The sequence below is a fragment of the Numida meleagris genome, chromosome 4 (assembly GCF_002078875.1).
Source record: "Numida meleagris isolate 19003 breed g44 Domestic line chromosome 4, NumMel1.0, whole genome shotgun sequence".
Lineage (NCBI taxonomy): Eukaryota > Metazoa > Chordata > Aves > Galliformes > Numididae > Numida > Numida meleagris.
The window spans coordinates 92,256,913-92,274,681 of record NC_034412.1 but is presented as its reverse complement, the minus strand read 5'-3'; the positions used below and the strand labels follow the sequence as shown (position 1 = coordinate 92,274,681).

At 46.5% G+C, this 17,769-nt stretch overlaps 2 protein-coding genes across 6 annotated transcripts in view; one reads left to right on the top strand and one right to left on the bottom strand.

The window, feature by feature from the left end:
* The window catches only part of REEP1 (receptor accessory protein 1), a 65,082-nt gene extending 49,642 nt beyond the window's left edge, over positions 1 to 15,440 (top strand). For 2 of the 4 annotated variants that reach the window (XM_021396620.1, XM_021396621.1), the window contains one exon: positions 10,946 to 15,440. In XM_021396620.1, the coding sequence (XP_021252295.1) occupies positions 10,946 to 10,956 (11 nt within the window). In that variant the 3' untranslated portion in view covers positions 10,957 to 15,440. Of the gene's footprint in view, positions 1 to 3,772; positions 6,891 to 7,594; positions 7,735 to 10,945 lie in introns of those variants that run through there. The other 2 variants (XM_021396622.1, XM_021396619.1) reach the window with 2 other exon arrangements.
* Positions 16,101 to 17,727, bottom strand: MRPL35 (mitochondrial ribosomal protein L35). 2 transcript variants are annotated; one of them, XM_021396623.1, is made up of 4 exons: positions 17,571 to 17,727; positions 17,288 to 17,444; positions 16,582 to 16,726; positions 16,101 to 16,374 (listed from the first exon to the last, which is right to left on the bottom strand). In XM_021396623.1, the coding sequence occupies exons 1-4, from the start codon at positions 17,602 to 17,604 to the stop codon at positions 16,186 to 16,188; spliced, it is 525 nt and encodes a 174-aa protein (XP_021252298.1). In that variant the 5' UTR covers positions 17,605 to 17,727; the 3' UTR covers positions 16,101 to 16,185. The 2 variants fall into 2 exon arrangements, with proteins under 2 accessions (XP_021252298.1, XP_021252299.1); XM_021396624.1 differs by having other exon boundaries at positions 17,590 to 17,724.

Sequence of the window (17,769 nt, the reverse complement as noted above, 5' to 3'; positions counted from 1 at the left end):
TGCTGGATTTCCTGCACCCTGATAGCCACGCATTCCTTTTGGGCATGGCCTTGTTCCCCAGCCTGGCTTGCTCCTGCTGCTCTTACTCACCAGGGGTTTCCTAACACCAGGGGAACAAGCAAAGGGATGGCCAGGCCATGAGTGGGTTTGTGAGCTGTGTGTGTGCTGACAGCAAGTTTTGCAGTGCTGCTCACCTTACTGACCCAAGGCTGGGGAGTTTATCTCTGGAGAAAAACCTCAGTCCTTTCTCTTATAGAGAATGTGTTTTGTCCCCGTGGATGATGAAAGAAAAGGGAGGCCTCAGATTTGGGTATGCCAGAGGATGGGGCTGCCAAGCACGTTGTTTAGGGAGGAAGAAGAAATCCAGACGGGCAGCATCCCGTGTTGGTGGGAGCTGACTTTCATAATTCCTATACACCTCATCCCATGTGCTTTCTGTTTATTTTGCATACTGCAAACAGCCTTGGGGACTTTGCAGCAGAAGCCCTGCAGGATCACAGTGCTGCCACCGTACTGCAGGCGCTGCTGTGTAAAGACAGCTGGCTCGTGTCACCTCCAGAGCAGCCAGGCTCGCAGCATTAAGGCCTGGAGGCTGGAGCTCCCAGCCTGACCCTCTGTCTCCTTGCACAGTAGGTAGGTGACAAACCAAGCTTCACACACTTGCTTTGTCACCCTCCCTGTTGCGCTGTTGGGGTTGGATGGAACTAGATGATTTACGGTCCCTTCCAATCAAAGCCATTCAATGATCCTATGGTTCTGTGATTCTTTTCTATCTCTTTGCACTTGCATATTTGGGTTGAGTGTGCTGCTGTGCAGGAGAATGAAGCCTGTTTAAAGTGGTATTTGTTTAAGCAGTCATGAAACCCTTGTATTCACAGTGCATTTTATTAGCACCTTTCTAATTTTAGCCTAAACCAATTTTACGGATTTGACTCCTCAGTGTTATTTATAAAAGATTCATTGAATCCTGAAGTGCTAAGTAGGCATGAATTAATCATGGGGAGGCCTTACAACAGTAGTCAAAACCAGTGTGTTTATGAATTGGGCCCAAATTTGTGTGCACTTTCAGATTAGTTTATTTTACTGTTTTTTTTTTTCCTTGATGCAGCCCAGTCACTCTGGCCGTGTCAGTAGGAATATGCTGAGGCTCTATCTCACAGAAGGTTCCTTCTGCCCCCACAGGCTGCCCTTTGTCTCCAAGGCAATGCATGCATTAATGCACTCTCAGACAATAGTGTGCCCTTTACATGCTCCTTGGTAAGTGCAGCTTTGGTATCTTGGAGGACAGGTCCCTGAATATGTAATGTGAACGTTTTTTCCTCAAAGCTGCAAAGAGGAAAGAAACAAAGTTTGCTTAACTAGACTAAATTGTTCTGAACTGTTGGCACTGATCTTTCTTTCATGCCGACTTCTGTGTAGCCAGTTTCAGGATACAAATGTTAGAAGTACTCTGTCCCAAAGAGTTTATAACCTAAAAGGGGAGATATTCAAGCCTAACCTTAAGCAGGATATTAAAGGCTGTCTCAGAGCCTTGATACGGCCATTTTGGCAGGAGCAGTTGCCTTAATTTTCTTGCAGGTGAAACTCAACTGACTCTCTTGAAACCCCAGAGCTCTTAGGAGAGCACAGACTGGTGGGAGAGAAGGGCTGCCCTCCCAACAACCTGAGTAATTTCCCGAAGGAGGCAATGGACACAGACAAATTAATTTGGGCCAAACCACAGAGGGTTCATGAAGATGTAGCCTCCTTATGCCATGGAGAGGGCATGTGTACAGAGACTGGAGGCCAGGCTGAGTTCAGTATGATGTACAGAAGCAAATCATAGAATTACTTGAGTTGGAAGGGATCTTTAAAGGCCATCGAGTCCAATTCCCCCGCAATGAACAGGGACACCTACAGCTCCATCAGGAGCTCAGAGTCCTGTCCAGCCTGACCTTGAGTGTCTCCAGGGATGGGCCATCCACCGCCTCTAGGCAACCTGTGCCAGTGCCACAGCACCCTTCTTGTAAAAACACTGTGATCTACGCTCACGGAACTCTCCCGGGTCTTTACTCAAGTTTCTGACATCTCTTCAGTGTTCAAGGCCTGTGGAAAGTCATCCTAAGGATGACGAAGGAACAGCGATACCATTACATAAGTGTTCTTTTTCCCCTTCGGGAAGGACAGAGGGAAAACCTTCAGGGATTTGTTTGTCTCTTGGCAGTGCCCGGTAAATGCTTAAGTGCTGATCAGTGTTAAACAAGCTTGCTTGGGACTTGCATTTAAGAAATAATTCCTTTGCTCAGTGCTATTATCTCAACTAATGTTCTTGGGTGCTGTTGCAAAGACTTTGTGTGGCATGGCTGAGAGAGAGGAACAAGTTTAGACTTTGCAGAGGACAAATACATCTCAAAAATGTTTAAAATTCATCGTATATCAGGAAAACAGTTACAGCTATGTGTATTTGAGGGGAAGTTCAATGCTTTAATAATGATTTCAGGCAACATAAGAAATGTGCAAGGACATTAGAGACTAATGAGACTGGATTGTGAATGTGCACTGTAGGGTTGTACAACTGGTACTGGAAGGTGCACCTTGAAAACTACAGCTCAGCAGTGACTGAGTGACAGCTTAGCCAAGATGTTCAGTCAGCCGTGCACAAGATGTTCCAGCACAAAGCCAGCTCTTGGAGCTTTCCCAATAAAATAATGTTGGGTCTTTTCCTGCATGTGGCTATCACCCTGAGGACAAGGTGACGGATCACACAACCAGCATAGAGCACCTTAATGGGATGCTCATTTAATTGTGTTTTAAACAAATCACCTTACTGGTGAATTAGACGTACCCAGCTCCTCCTTTGTGGTATGCTGCAAATCACACACGAGATTCTTTCAGCGGAAAGTATTGAAAACAAATTGACTTTTCACCAAGGGGGCTGTTCATGCATCCCTGAACGAAACGATTTGATGGTGACCATTAGGTCATTTTTGCTCATAGCCAGTTTTGCTGCTATCTCTTGTGCTAGGGATTTACAGACTTTTTAACCTTTCTTTCATTGAACTTAAAGACCAAACAACCACTTTCTGTGGCTCTAGGCATTTTATTCCTTAAAACTTTCCTTTTAAATGCTGAATCTAATTTTTACGGGCATAATTTGCATCGCTTTACAACAGTACCTCTCAATGGCAATTTGTGAGTTTTTAATATTTATTTTAGTAATTTCAGGGAAGGAAAAACTTTCATAGCAAATCAGGAGGTTCTTTAAGTACATTTAAGTACATTTCCATTTCAGCAACAAACTTCAAACATTCATTGTTGTTTAATAACCTCCAGTTCAACCACAGATGTTCCAAAAGCAAAGATGAGGATTTCTGTGCTCTGAAACAATGTTCCTTCCCCTTTTACATCCAAATGTTTTCCCCTAACAGTTTATTCTTTCCTTTTCTCTATGTAAATATTATGGGACTCTGATGTAAGTGTTAAAGATTGCATGAGTTTTCTTCTGAGGTGTTTGGAGTAGACTAGTACTTAACAACTTAATCATTTGTGGGATGTGTTTTCATTAACCAGTGACTTTGTTGATGATGTGAATAGATTTGTTTGCTTTGGTTGCACTTGACTTCAGCTTTGGAAAGATGAGCCTCTGTCTGCCTCTGTTTTGTGGCCCGTGGGCAGTGTGTGCTGGTAGATTGGCTGCTTCTAACTTCTTGGTTTGGCAATGAAAACTGTCGGAGAAGTACATGAGTTTGGTCAATGTATTTTGGAAATGATGGCAAATTTGTCTTTGTTGCAGGGAAAAGAAGCTGATGGCCATCGTATAATAAATATCTGCTCTCTCGCTCTTATTAAGTGCTGTGCAAAACTCCTTATGTGAAGGATCCCCCAGAAAGGCTTAGCTTTGGAGTGACGTTATCTTCCATTACAATAATACAACACCTTGTTCCTGGCTCGTGTAGTCTGTGACTGTGGTTTATTATATAGTCCCTGAGGAATTACAATGACAGAAGGAAGAAGTATTGCCTGGGAAAATAAGGGGGGGAGGGTGGATCCAGCTTCTCTCAAAGGTATTGGGGTGCTCAGTTCCCTCTGTAACTGTATTTAAGCATCCAGACATTTCTGAGGATCTAAATCAAAGTCCTTTGCTCATCTGTAATTAGTGGGCAAGGTCCTGACCTCTGTTATGCTGCTGTAAACTTATAGGTCTGGATAGTGAAAAGACATTTTTGCAAGAAGTAGCAGCAGCTTTAGCCTGGGACGTGAGCGGTTTTCCCATTTCTGCAATAATTCTATTCCTCCATGTGTGTAGGCAAAAATGTAACAAGTGAAAACACAGGGAGAGACCTGGATTTACACGGCCCCCAGATTCACACAACCCCTCCTGGCTGTGAACCAGTCCCAGGGGCCATCAGCTGCTTCCCTGGAGCAGCACACACTGCTGGCTCTGCCACTTTGGGGACACATGATAGTGGCCTGAGGCCCTGATGCCTCAGATCTTGGAGATGGCTCTTAGAAACATACAGGAGGTGACCTGAGGCCAAGCACTGTCCTCGAGAAGCCAGCCCCAACAGTGTGTTTTGCTCTTTGGTCTGCCCCTTCTCCCGGAGCAAACCTTGGTGTCCCTGATCCCATCTGTTCCCTTTAAGCTTCCATCTCCCTTCCCAGTAATTCCTCACATCTGCCTATTATTCTGGTTAATTCTCTGCTTTAATCCTATTTTCTCCACCTGCAAAGGTCCTGCTCTCATGATGTACGAAAGTTAAGTTTTATCTAAAAAACCACCTCATAGTTGGTGCTCGTTCAGCTCTTCTGAGGTGAGTTGCTTCTGATTCACAATAGTGCAATGTTCCACAACAACCATGGGACAAAGCCTGGCACTCCAGGTGAATATGAGGTTGGCATTGCCCACAGTGTAGATGTCTGAGTCAGGATGGGCAGGCAATCCTCCCTTCTCACTCCATACCTCATAGGATATCTGTACTCGAGGTCTGTTCTCATCAATGCTCAGAAACGTACTGTGAAAGCCTAGGCTAGACTCGTGTATTCACTTTTCCAGGTCAGTGAGGCTGAAGTGAAACTGGTTCACATTTGGCTGGGTTTTGGTGCCTCATTCACAATGAGATGGAGCAGGGGAACAGTCCTCAGTCTGTCTTTCAGTGGACTTTGCCATCCTCTGCTGCTGGAGTCAAAGCAGTGCGTGCCAGTCTTCAAAGCAGCAGCTTGGGGCAGAGACGCAGTACTTAGGCTGCTGGGGAGAGTGGGAGGCCTGCAGAAGCACTGGGCACCTGCTCTGCTGGCTGTGGAGACAGAAAACATGGGTGGCAGTGCTGCCTGGACATCTTTTTCACCCAGCACCCAATTCGAGAGAAAACAACGATGGAGAAAGCAACGTTTTCAGCTGGAAAAGTTTGGGACTCCCAGGAGTGTTACCAGGGCTCACACTTCCTTCTGTCTTTTTTTTGCAGTGGAATGCAGGACAAAAGACCACAGGGCACATTTGCCTGATCCTGTGTGTTCATAATGTTTCATTGCATCTCCACAGTGAATGCTCACATTCTGGTTCTCCAGCACCCCTCTGGCATGTCCCCTTCACATCTTTTCTCCAAGGAAAGCTCTTGGCTCCCCACAACAGTCCAGGGCTGAGGGGTGTTGGTAGGCCTCCATGCAAATCTGAGGGATGCAGCTTCAAGAAGTCCTGACCCAGTTTAACTAACTGGAAACAAACTGCCTGGCATCCAACCTGCAGCCTGAATCTGAGGGACCTCTGGAGAACGGGGCAGCTGGGAGCAGTCATATGAATTGGTGCCAGGGCAGCATTTGGCCTACAGGGTACAAGCTTGGGCATGCTTGGTTCAGGCTGCGCTCAAACTCTAAACAAGGAGCTTTTAATACAAGCTTGACTCTGTTTTTCCTTGGCTTAGAGAGGCACGGCGGAGCAACTCCTGCACCCAAGGTGACCTCAGCTAGGCGTCTCCTGGATATCTCACTTCCCAAGTGGAAAGATAAAAGGGTGATTAAAATAAAATCTCCCTAGACAGATCTTGCCACGTGCTGTAAAGAACATTTAGTATTCTCCTTACAGTATAGTCATAACACCACAGTCACATATAGGAAAAAAAAAAAATCAGCATTATTCCAGCCCTCTCTGGAATGTGACTGTCAGCTTTTTCAGCACAGCTGGGAAGAAGTCAACTTCCATCTCTTCCTGAAAACCTGCGACTGTGTGTTTCAGCCTGCCCACGTGAGTGGTGACAGAGGGGAAGAGACGCAGGGTCAGCAGCCAGAGGACGGTGCGTGCTGCACCCTGAGCTTGTTTCACAGGCACTGAGAGCATTCAGCTGCCAACATGAATTTGGCACTGGAGAGAGCCCTGGTGACCTGCCTGTGACTGATGTTGCTGTAGCCAAATCACTTGCCCTTTGTCTCTCCATTTCCCAAATGAGAGCTGTTTGAGAATCTGGTTTTGTTTTCTCTGTGTGTGCTTTAAGGATCTCAGTGGATTAAGAATGGTCAGATATCAAAGAATCTTCCTTCTGTAGTCTTTGGTCCAGCAGAGTGTTACAGTCAAGCTGAGAGAAGAAGTGCAGAACATTATTTCTATGTGTGTTTATAGAACAGCCTAAGTCAAGTCAATAATTGTGATTGTCGTCTAAACACTCAACACTTACACTCCTGTTTTCCGCATGTTCTAGAATGAAAAAAGGCATAACTGTCAGTTAAACAAAGAAAGATCCAGCCCTGCTGATAGGAAATTCTGGAGAGATGCAGGGAGCTTAGCCACACTGGGTGTCCCATCTATAGCTCTTGCTTTGGACTCGCTGTTGAAAATACCATCTTGTTTCACCATCTGAATTTGAGGCAGCAAATGAACGGTGTTGTACAACATGACCAGTCCCATAAAGATTGTGTTATAAATCACAAGAGTGAGAGCCAGCAAGCAGATGTTAGTGATCCGTAGTCATGGACTCATATTCTGCCTTTGGTGGTGTTAACAGTCTGTAAGACTTACGTGACAGAAGAGGAGTTTTCCCCACTCTGGTCTTAGAACAACACACCCACTGCTGAGAGTCCCTTCAATGCCTGCTGAAGTTTTTATCTTCACTGGATCTTGGCCTGGGCTCTTGGCCTGGGCTCTCTCAGCTTCAAGTCAATGATTGCTGTCATGCTTCATTTCCCAAGAAACTGTCCCCATGCTGTCCACAGGGCTTCAGTGCTCATTGAGTGCTTTCCAGAGGGCACTCTTTTGTGCAGTAGATGTAGAAACTGTAGACAGAATTAGCAGTTCAAGAAATCAGCTATTTCATTTATCCCTGAGCCAAACAAAAAAAAAATCTCTTTCCAGTGACAACCTCCAGAACATCAGAGGATGTGAATTTAGTCTAAATTCTACATAGAATAATACAAGTAGACCGTACAATGGCTTTGCAACCAAGGTCCTTTTGATTTCTAACCCAACAACTGCTTTTAGTGGAGTGTGAAGTGTGCACCTTCTGTCTATTAATCCCTGGAAGATGCATGGCTTTGCAGTGAAGTGGAGTTTGGTGGAGTGTGAATCAAATCACTGATCTTCCTCATCCTTTGTCTTCATATTTAGACCATAAATGGCCATGTTAAATAGATGTGAGCGATAAATATGAAAAGCCACGTGAGGCAAACTGTGAAATGAAAGACTCTGTGTTCTCAGATGATGAAGAGAATGATTTATTGGATTGTGCATCCATCAACAAAAGGCCTAAAAAGAAGGATCAACCCCTTGAGGTACTTCCATACTGTCAAGGTTCCTCCTTCTGTTAAGTTCCTTGAGTATTTGAGTGAACACTTCTTTGGTCTAAAAACACTGGATCCAAAAGCAATACTTTTCTGGTCTTTCACGGGTGGGACTTGCTATGAGAACACTCAATTTCCTACACATGTGGCTTCCCTGATAGAATTTGAATCCATGCCTGTGGAAATAATAATCACACAGACCTTCAGAGTTGGATTTTGAGTTGCAAAACTTGGATCTAGCTCTAAACCACATGCTAAAGAGGAGGTATTTCAATGAGAGGATTTGGATATCAACCACTGGCTCATTTTTCCTGTCTGAAGCAGAAAATGTATTTTCTTTCCTGAGGCGGAGTGTTTGTGGGGAGAACAGCCAGCACCTGTAGCCAGAGAGCTCAGAGCCCAAACCCTCATGCTCCTGGCCAAACCCCACCAACACCAGCAGTGGTTCTACTGCTGACTCCATGATTTTGGTAGGTTTTGAATCAGGCACCATATTAAGAACTATGATTTAATCTGCTACATGAAAATTAAAAAAACCTAAAGGAGACACAGATCTCACACTGAGGTTTGACAAAAGCAATTTTAGCTACATTTTGTTGTGGAGGAAATACAACCTCTGCATGAGACGCCGTAGGCAAGGAATCCTTCCAGATCTGGGCAGTGGGGTATGGAGCCACGTCCAGCAGCCCAAATGTAGATCTCAGACTGCAGCCAGCAGATCTCCAGCCTGGGGTTGCTGGGTTTGTTTATCTTTCCCCACACCAGTATGGGATGGCAGGAGTGATGTGGTGTGGCTAGTAGTTATGCATGTCTTTCTAGCGGGCTGTTGTAGCTCTGGTGGCTCTCGCCAAAAGCTTGCTGTGGTTAGGTGCAGTCTCTATAGCTACTCTCAGAGCTGTCAAGTGGCCTTCCAAGGAGGCAGAACTATTCATTCCTGATTTCAAGTATTTACTGAGCAGTTGATGGGTGCTTTAAGAGTGGTTTGGCTTCTCAAAGCACAGCCTCTCCCAAGCCATAAGTATTCCTCAAGTTGTCGGGCTGTGTTGCGGAGCTCCTGGCTTATAGATAGCAGCTCTGAGCCAGCAGCTCGGGAGTCCGGGTGGATCTGTGGATCTATGGATCTGGGCAGCATCCCTCACTGCCATACACAGCAGCTTTCTTCCTCATGTCAGCTCATGGCTTAGACAGATGTACTCTTCACTGGGTAAAAAAATGACTGAATGTCTGGGCCCAGAGAGTGGTGGTGAATGGAGTTAAATCCAGCTGGCAACCAATCATGAGTGGTGTTCCTCAGGGGTCAGTACTGGGGCCAGCCCTGTTTAATATCTTTATTGATGATCTGGACAAGGGGATTGAGTGCACTCTCAGTAAGTTTGCAGATGGCACCAAGCTGGGAGGAAGTGTCGATCTGCTTGAGGGTTGGAAGACCCTACAGAGGGACCTGGATAGGCTGGATCAATAGGCTGAGGCCAGTTGTATGAGGTTCAACAAGACCAAGTGCCAGGTCCTGCACTTTGGTCACAACAAGCCCATGCAGTGCTACAGGCTTGGGGCAGAGTGGCTGGAAAGCTGCACGGAGGAAAACATCTTGGGATGCTAGTTGGCAGCCATCTGAACATGAGCCAGCAGTGTGCCCAGGTGGCCAAGAAGGCCAGTGGCATCCTGGCTTGTATCAGAAATAGTGTTGCTAGCAGGAGCAGGGAAGTGATCATCCCTCTGTACTCGGAACTGTTAAGGCTGCACCTCAGGTACTGTGTTCAGTGTTGGGCCCCTCTCTGCAAGAAAGACATGGAGGCCCTTGAGCATGTCTGGAGAAGTGCAATGAACAAGACTTATGGGGAGCAGCTGAGGGAAGTGAGAAGAGGAGGCTCAGGGGAGACCTTATCACTCTCTGTGACTCCCTGAAAGGAGGCTGTGGTGAGATGGGGGTTGGCCTAATCTCCCAGGTAACAATGATAGGACAAGAGAGAATGGCCTCAAGTTGCACCCGGGGAGGTTCAGGCTGGATATTAGGAAGCATTTCTTCTCCCAGAGAGTGGTAACACATTGGAACAGGCTGCCCAGGGAGGTGGTGGAGTCCCTGTCCCTGGACTGTTCAAAGAACTGCGGAGATGTGGCACTGAGGGACATGGGTTAGTGGGCATGGTAGAGGTGGGTTGGTGTATGGACTAGATGATCTTAGAGGTCTTTTCCAACCTTAATGATTCTATGATTCTCTGCTAGCCATATCTTTCTGGATACAGCCATCTTACCCTGATCATTTGTGCTTTTGTGGACTCAGAGTGGGGTAAAACATCAGGCTTGGAAGCTGGATGGAGTCAGAACAAAACCTCACTGTGATCTTGTTCCTTACCTGTATGAATATTTATACCTTCTATATCACAAGAATGTAGAAATACAGCATGATCTTGGATTGGATAGTCCTATAAAATATAAATGACTAAGTCTTCATTTACAAATGGTAAGACCCTGTCATAGTCTTCCAGGTAAATAGGTTCATGCTGTTAATAAAAACAAAGCTTTGGATATTCCTGAAAACGAAGTAGAAGAGCTTAGCAGGCCTTGCAGTGTTATCTACTATGCTTTGATAGGCTTCCACATTGAGCATTCCACATTGAGGAGCACAGAATTTGTGCTCCTCTGCAACATGTGATAACCATTTCTTGTTGTGAACCTGATGAGCCCCAATGCCATACGAAAGCTCTTCAGAGTGAATTATGCAATGCAGAGGAGGTTGGTGAGGTTTTTTTGTTTGTTTGTTGGCCTTGCTAGCTAATTTCTGTCTCAGTTAGTTCAATCTGGAGAATGGAGCTGACAGGAGTAAACCAGTCTCACGGAGTTGACCTGGCTCTTCTTGGGCATTCCATGGCTCTCCTGGGCAGATTTGCCTGGGGGTCTTTCCATACATTTCTGTGCTTGATCCTGCTGTGTAAGGTCTCCTTTTCAAAGCTCTCCTCACCAGCTGGCTGCAAGGCAGACAGGTGGTGTAACCTAGGTAAGGGCCTACAATAGTTCTCTTCAAGGGATTAATCCTCAACTGATCCTTCATTAATGATCGTGAGGGCCAAGATGGGCTTCTCTCTTTCTTCATGCCAGAAACAGGATCACTACCACAGAAGTGCCGCAAAGATAGGTGAGTTTTAAAGAAAGAAGAAAATAATTTCCTATTACACCAATGAAGTTTTCTCTTGCTTTTCTGCAGGCACCGCCTAGGACCCTTAGACCTCGCATCAGGAAGAAAAGTACCTCGTCCTCTGCCACTGAAACAATGTGAGTGCAATGAGCCAATAGCACCAAGATCCACAGAATGTCTCTCTTCTGCCTTAAAGAGCTACTCGTTAATCATGTAGGAAACAGCAGTGGGATGGATGTGCTTTGATGTGCAGCGTTGTAGACATGGCCTTTCTCGCTCCTGTCTCTGTATCCCGTTCCACGCTTCTCGCGTTTGTCAGCACCATGGTTAGGACAGTCTGGCAGACCCCTGCAGATCAGGAGCTCTTGTTTTGTTTGCAGTGTATCCCCACTCACGCTAATCCTGTAAGGCTGTACATTTACAGTTCTCATTGTGTCTGCATAGCTCTAGCTCTGTGAATGCACAGCGACAACAAAAATGATCAGTTGCTCGTGATGATACATCGACAGCGTATTTATTTATGGCTTTATCGTTAAGGAAGTGGATTTGCAGAAGCCATGGATTTCTCTTCCCTCTCTTCCTCCTCAAGCCTGTGAATGATGTAACAAAGGTCTAAGTACTTTAGCTGTTTGAAAATGCCCAAGACTCATTAGGGAAAACTGAGCTGTAATGCTGTTTCTCTTTCTGAAAGTGGATCACATGTATTCTGATTAAGTCATCGTGCTAAAAAGACACAGAGACAGAACTTAGGATGAGGAAGAGATGTGCAAGAGAAAATGATGGGTTTCAACAATGTAATGAAGGAGGAGTCTTAATTTTGATCATCCTGAGCCAGGAGAGTATTGTGTGGAAAATGATGGCGGCTAGAAAACTGGATCGTATTGCTTGTGGCAAATGTTCTACTGGCAGTTTTGAAGTATGAGCAAGACAGTTGTGTACTAGCTGCAGCAACACATTAGAATTGCTTTAGTGACGTGCTTCCAGGGGAAAATGAACTGTCCTCCCCTAACAGGACCAGTCCCAGCGTTCTGCTTTCCTGGTGTGGTGCTGGAGTTTTCCTTACACGAGCAGAGCAGGACGCTGGGGCTCAGCTGCTTTTTGAGGCCTGGAGTTTTGCCTGTAGCATGGAGTTTGGTTAGAACTACGAGAACCAGGTGGAGTGTTGTATTTGTATCCATATATAAACGAGAAATATAAAAGAAGAGGAAGATGTTGTAGGGTTTGTGTATTTGTGCTTCAAGTTGGTGTCTCTTGTAAGTGTTAAGCATGTGAAATTCACACATAAGTTAATTACGTGGCCCTTTGTGTTTGCTCTTGGACCTATCTCATAGTGTAGAAAACCATTTAGCATTACATACGTGGAACGTGCCCTCACTGATGAATCACGGGCCGGAACCCGAGTAGTACTATGAACCAAGTTCAGGTGCAGCAGCCCGGGATGCCAGCAGCCGGTTGGAGTGTATCAGGCTCAGAGAGAAATCTGAAGTGGCCTTTAAAACCTTTTCTCTGCCGGATATGCATCAGTAGCCTAGCTGTCCCTGTCTGATGCATCCTCGAGCGTTCCCCAGAGCTTCCTATGTATTGTGGGGAAGAGAGAAATAAACCATGCGCACACACAGATGTTCATCCGACCCGGCTAGGAAGCGGAGAAAGCAAGCGGGTATTTCCTGAGCCTGCCACGATATTTGGCCCCGTTACCTGAGAATTGTGTTTCCTTTACACGTGCTAACTCAATTGTACTTTCCAGTGGGTAAGAAGGAAGAAACCTTCAGAAAATACATTGAAAAAAAAAACCCACAACAAGTATAAATAGCAGTTACAGAAGAGTCAGTCCTTATAAGATACTCAGCCAATGCTTGGAGGAGCTAAGCTTGTGTGTTTTATTTTTAAGCAGCTTTAAAGTTTGTTTGATTTATTTTGGCAAACATTAAAAAGAAATAGTAAAACCGCCTGCAGTGTTAGCAGAGATCAGATCCTGTTGCAAGCAAGCTTTGTTTCCCTGCTATGCAATAGGTTGCCATAGGAGAAAAAGCTGACAAATTTGCACTCAATTATGCCAAAAAACCCCACAAAATGTAGAGCTACACAACGTCTGGCAGATTTTATTCTCAGACATGCTGTATTAACATCGACTCTCGCTAAAATTATTAAATGTGTCTAATCTGCTGTTTTACTGTAAACTTGACTGTTTGGATTTTCTTAAGTGCTGAGGTGAAATTGTTGACAAGGGAGTTGCCTTATATCTCTCAAAACATTCATTGTATAAATGAGAAAAATAAACCTTTTCATATCTCTGGCAAAAATGTATTAATTTATCAACGGAGCTGTATATTTGTGTATAGATAGACCAGAAATGTGAATGCCTACCCACGTCCCCTTAGTGCTGTAGTGTTCTGTGTACAGAAGAGAACGGTCATTTGCTTTTGATTCCTCATTTTCCACACACAGGTTGTTTACAGGTGTTGCCCCAGTTCTGTCATTTCACCCTTTGGCTCTTTGCATTTACTGAAAATAAACATCAGACATGAAGTCTTTTGTTCCAGTTTTTCTCTGCCGAGGGAACAAGCCTGGTTCAGCAAGCCGCCTTCCTGCACTGATGCTGACCCCTCGTGGCAAAGAGTTTGCACAACGCGGTCAGAGGATTCACAGACGGTAGCTGCTCCTGCACGCAGAGATGGGAAGCAATTCTTTGCTTCCTCCCAGCTCAGGCACAAGGCTGCAGCCTGGCTAGCAGCTTGCAGGTTGCTCCTCCTAAAAGCAAGCCATCTTGCAGCCGATGGTTTAAAATAGCTTCAAGATCTGGGATTCCCTGGCTTAAGAGAAGTACGGATATAGGGGCCTGTCAGCTGGCTCCACCACCAGGCCTGCAGGGCTGGCAGACAGGAGCTGGGCTGGAGAATGTAAACTTGAAGGGAATAGAATGGAATATTCAGCTGGAAGGGACCCACAAATACCATCAAGTCCAACTGCCTGACCTCTGCAGGGCCAACCAAAAGTTAACGCTTGTTACTGAGGGCATCATCCAAATGCCTCTTGGACGCTGGCAGGCTTGGGCTATCAGCCACCCCTCGAGGAAGCCTGTTCCAGTATCTGATATCTGACCTCTCATGGTACAGAAATGTTTCCCAGTGCCCAGCCCAGCCCTCCCCTGGCATTGCTCTGTGCCATTCCCCTTCTGCCACCCGTTCCCAGGAAGGAGCAGAGCCCGACACCTCGCTCTGCTTCCCCGCCTCAGGGAGCTGCAGGGAGCACTGAGGTCGCCTCTCGGCCTCTTCTCCACACTCACACCCCCAGTGCCCTCAGCCTCTCCCCACAGGACCTGCCCTCCAGCCCTGCTACCAGCTTTGGTGCTTCCTCTGAATGCTTCCAAGAACCTTTACAGCCTTTTTGTGTTGCGCAGCCCAGAACTGCAATAATCTTCAAGACGAGGCTGCACCAAAGCTAAATACAGGAGGAGAATCACCTCTCTTGACCTGCTGGCCATGCTGTGTTTAATGCATCCCAAAATACATTTCGTTCTTGGCTACACACTGCTGGCTCCTGCTGAGCCTGCTTCAAATAGATCAGCCCTAGAAAATACAGCCTTTAACCAGCACAAGGCTCAAGTGTAACATGGGTTACTCTAAGCTGACGCTGAAAGGAAGGAAACTGCATCTGGTCTGTGGTAAATGAGTCTGTAACTTCACCGAGTGTACCATAAACACACCTCAGTTGTGAACACAGGACGCTCAGAGCAGCTCAGCACAGTCCCCATGCCTTCCTTCTTGCTGCTGTGGCCGGTCTCAGTGCAGTTAGTGCTCAGTGATTGCTGAATCAGGATCCCCTCAGCTAGACAAGAAAGACTTCATGGATCACCATCACCTGGGAATAATCCCACGCTAATCTAAACTGTGTCAGTGCAAAGCCAGCACAGACAGAAAGGAAAATGAGGTTATTTATTCTTAATGAGAGGGAGAAAGCTGCTTGGAGAGATCCAATGCTCCTTAGCCTCGTGTAAACAACCTGCTGCCTCTGACTGCTCTCTGAAGTGTTCTCATATAGCGACAAAACCCCTGTACTTGTGACAGAATGCTCCTTGATCACAGTCTCCTTTTTGCTGTTCGTTTCGGGTACCTGGTATGCACTTAGCACTGTATTTGAAATAGCAGAGAACACGGCGTTGGGTGTTGTGCTTATACAGACTATTGAAGGATCATTGTCGTGCACTTCATGTGATTTCTTTCCTGTGATCGGTAGAAAAGATGCCATGAAACGATACGTGTAATGCCTCACAAAGAATGGCCATTACAACACTATTCCAAAGGTTGATGTTTTGCTGGTTTTGTTATACTGCTTGACATACATCTTGAATAAAGTCTTAATCTTTTCTTTAAGAAAAATAAAGAAGAAAACATCTTTCGTCTGTCCAATGTATCTGGCAGGCCAGAATAATTCCTTTGATTGCTGTATTATTTTTAATCTCAATTCTGGCTGACTGTATATAGATATATTCACTAAGTGCTGCATGTCCTTCAGAACTTTCCTGTATGATGAACTGGAAAAATACAGCTACTGAACACTCTGAGTAACCAGTGAATTCATTCAAACACCGCAGCCGTGTGCAGCAAACCATCTCTCACCATACAGGTGGCTCTGGAGCTGATAAACAGGGACTACCTAATTAATAATGGGCTCATTTTTAGTGATTGTTTTCAAACTACTGCTGTTCACGTACTTAAGTCACCAGTTTTGCAGAGAAAGCCGCTAACCTAGCTCTTAGTGAAACCAGACTGGCTGCATTGCAGCTTACATGGCAAACGGAGCCTATAATAAATCCCTGGTCTTGTTTCATCTACGCATGCAATCTGAGATGTAGAATGTGTAAAGAAGTAGAGAATATTTACAACTGACTGCTTGAAGGGGGAGGTGAGGACCCAGTGAACCCAGGGTTTGCATGGTACAGTGACAGGCAGCAACGCTGGGACCCCGCTCTCCTTTCTTCCCGTGCCCATGTAGCAAGCTACCAAGAAGCAGAGACAAAAAAATACCCTGAATTTAAACATGTTTCTCTTAAAAAAAAATTAAATCTCTTTAATTATTCACCGTCTTTCAGTAATGTTTAGGCTGTATTCATCCACATTCATTGTGCTACACACAATCACAGGAAACCACCAGACTTCAGAACGCATAGGTGACAAGTCTGGCCCTCGTCTCTGCCAAGGAAAACATAAATTGCTCCTCGAAGTAGTCTTTAGTATTCCTTTATTCCGGGCCATCATTCTCAGCAGGTGAGATGCATAAGTTTATTTATTAAAAAAAAAATACAGATTTTACACAGTAAGATTGGTGCGATCGTGATACTTCTGGTAGGGATCGTCAACATACCAATTTCTTCTTTTCCAGAAAGAAGTGGTCATTTTATCTAGGAGTTTACATTGTGTTCTATTGCACAGCACAAACTCTCTCAAGCGCTTCTTCTGGGCAGTAGACTTCTTCCACAATCTCTTCTTGTAACCAGACTGTCGGAAGGGAATACACAGATTAAGCTGGTTGCTGCCAATGCACACATATAGCAACATCCATAAGCAAGCTAGGACAAACCCCCTCACTTTCACGAGGTCACGAGATGCAGAATTCCATACCAGCTACTGCTGTCTATCAGCACAAAAGCAATGAGCCCACTGTTTTAAATAGGTTTATACTACCTGAGCAAAGCAAGATCATACCTTTCTCCTAACCCAAAGACCATTGTGCAGTCGGAGAAACCTCTTCACGACGGCTTTCACGCTCTTCCTCTTCCCCTTCCGTAAGCCACAATACGTGAGGGGCCTCACCGGCTGCTGAAGTATGCTTGGAAGTAGAGGTGTGAGTCTAAAGACAAAGAAAGGAGGAGGTAATAGAACAGGAATGAATCAGGAATGTAAACGTGGTTAAATGCTGAACTGTAAGCACTCAGCTGTCACTGGTATTCAGAAGTTTATTCTGAGGGTATATTTGGATTTGTTTAGCTTGGAGAAGGGCCCGGGGCCTTCCAGTACTTGAAGGGAGCTTACCAGCAGGAAAGGGACTGACTTCTTTTTACATGTTCTGATAATGGCAGGTCAGGGATGAATTAAAAAATAGGGATGATTAATAAAAAAAAACTAAAAGAGAGGAGATTTAGATTAGATGCTAGGAGGACATGCTTTATGCAGAGGGTACTAAGGCCCTGGCACAGGCTGCCCAGAGCTGGGGGTGCCCAAGCCCACCCTAGATGTGCCCTGGCAGCCCGGTCTAGCGGGTGCAGCGCCAGGTCCCTTCCAACCTAAGCCCTCCTCTGACCTCGTCCCTCACAGCCATGCCCATCCCACCCACCGTCCCCTTGCCGCGCTGAGCCCACTCCCGGCCGAGAGCCCCGGGCCGCAGCGCTGCCAGCAGCCGACAGGCCCCTACCTGCTGAGCAGCGCGGGGGGGGCCCCGCCGGGCACGTTCCTGAGGGACAGCGGTTTCGCCAGCACAGCCGCAGCCCGCGCTCGGCCGTGGCAACACCGGACGGACGCAGCTCGCCCCGCAGCCAGCGGGGCCCAGCGCGCCAGCGGCCGGAGCATCCCTGCGGGGAGAGACACCCCTCAGGAGAGGTGAGCGGCCCCGGCCCGCCGCCATTTCACGGGCACCCCCTCCCCCGACATGGCCGCCTGCCGCCCTCCCTCTTTCCTTCCTTCCCTCAGCCACAGACCCGCCAGAGCCCCTCGCACCACCGCCGCCGCCATGTCCCCGCGCTCAGCCTACGGCAGCCGGCGGAGGTCAGGCCGAGCCGTGCCGACGGACGGCTGCAGAGCGCCGCGCCCCCGCTGGGAGGAGCGCAGCCCCGTCCGGGCGCTTTCTAAAATGGCGGCCAGAGCACGTGACCCGCTTGTTCCTCTCTGATTGGGCGC

Bases quoted from the DNA above. Each gene is read 5' to 3' on its own strand.
- MRPL35 (XM_021396623.1), bottom strand. From the start codon at position 17,604: ATGGCGGCGGCGGTGGTGCGAGGGGCTCTGGCGG. The intron at 17,445-17,570 runs GTCTGTGGCTGA...CTCTCCCCGCAG, and splicing joins GGTGCGAGGGGCTCTGGCGG to GGATGCTCCGGCCGCTGGCG. The intron at 16,727-17,287 runs GTAGGGGCCTGT...CTTTGTCTTTAG, and splicing joins CCCCCCGCGCTGCTCAGCAG to ACTCACACCTCTACTTCCAA.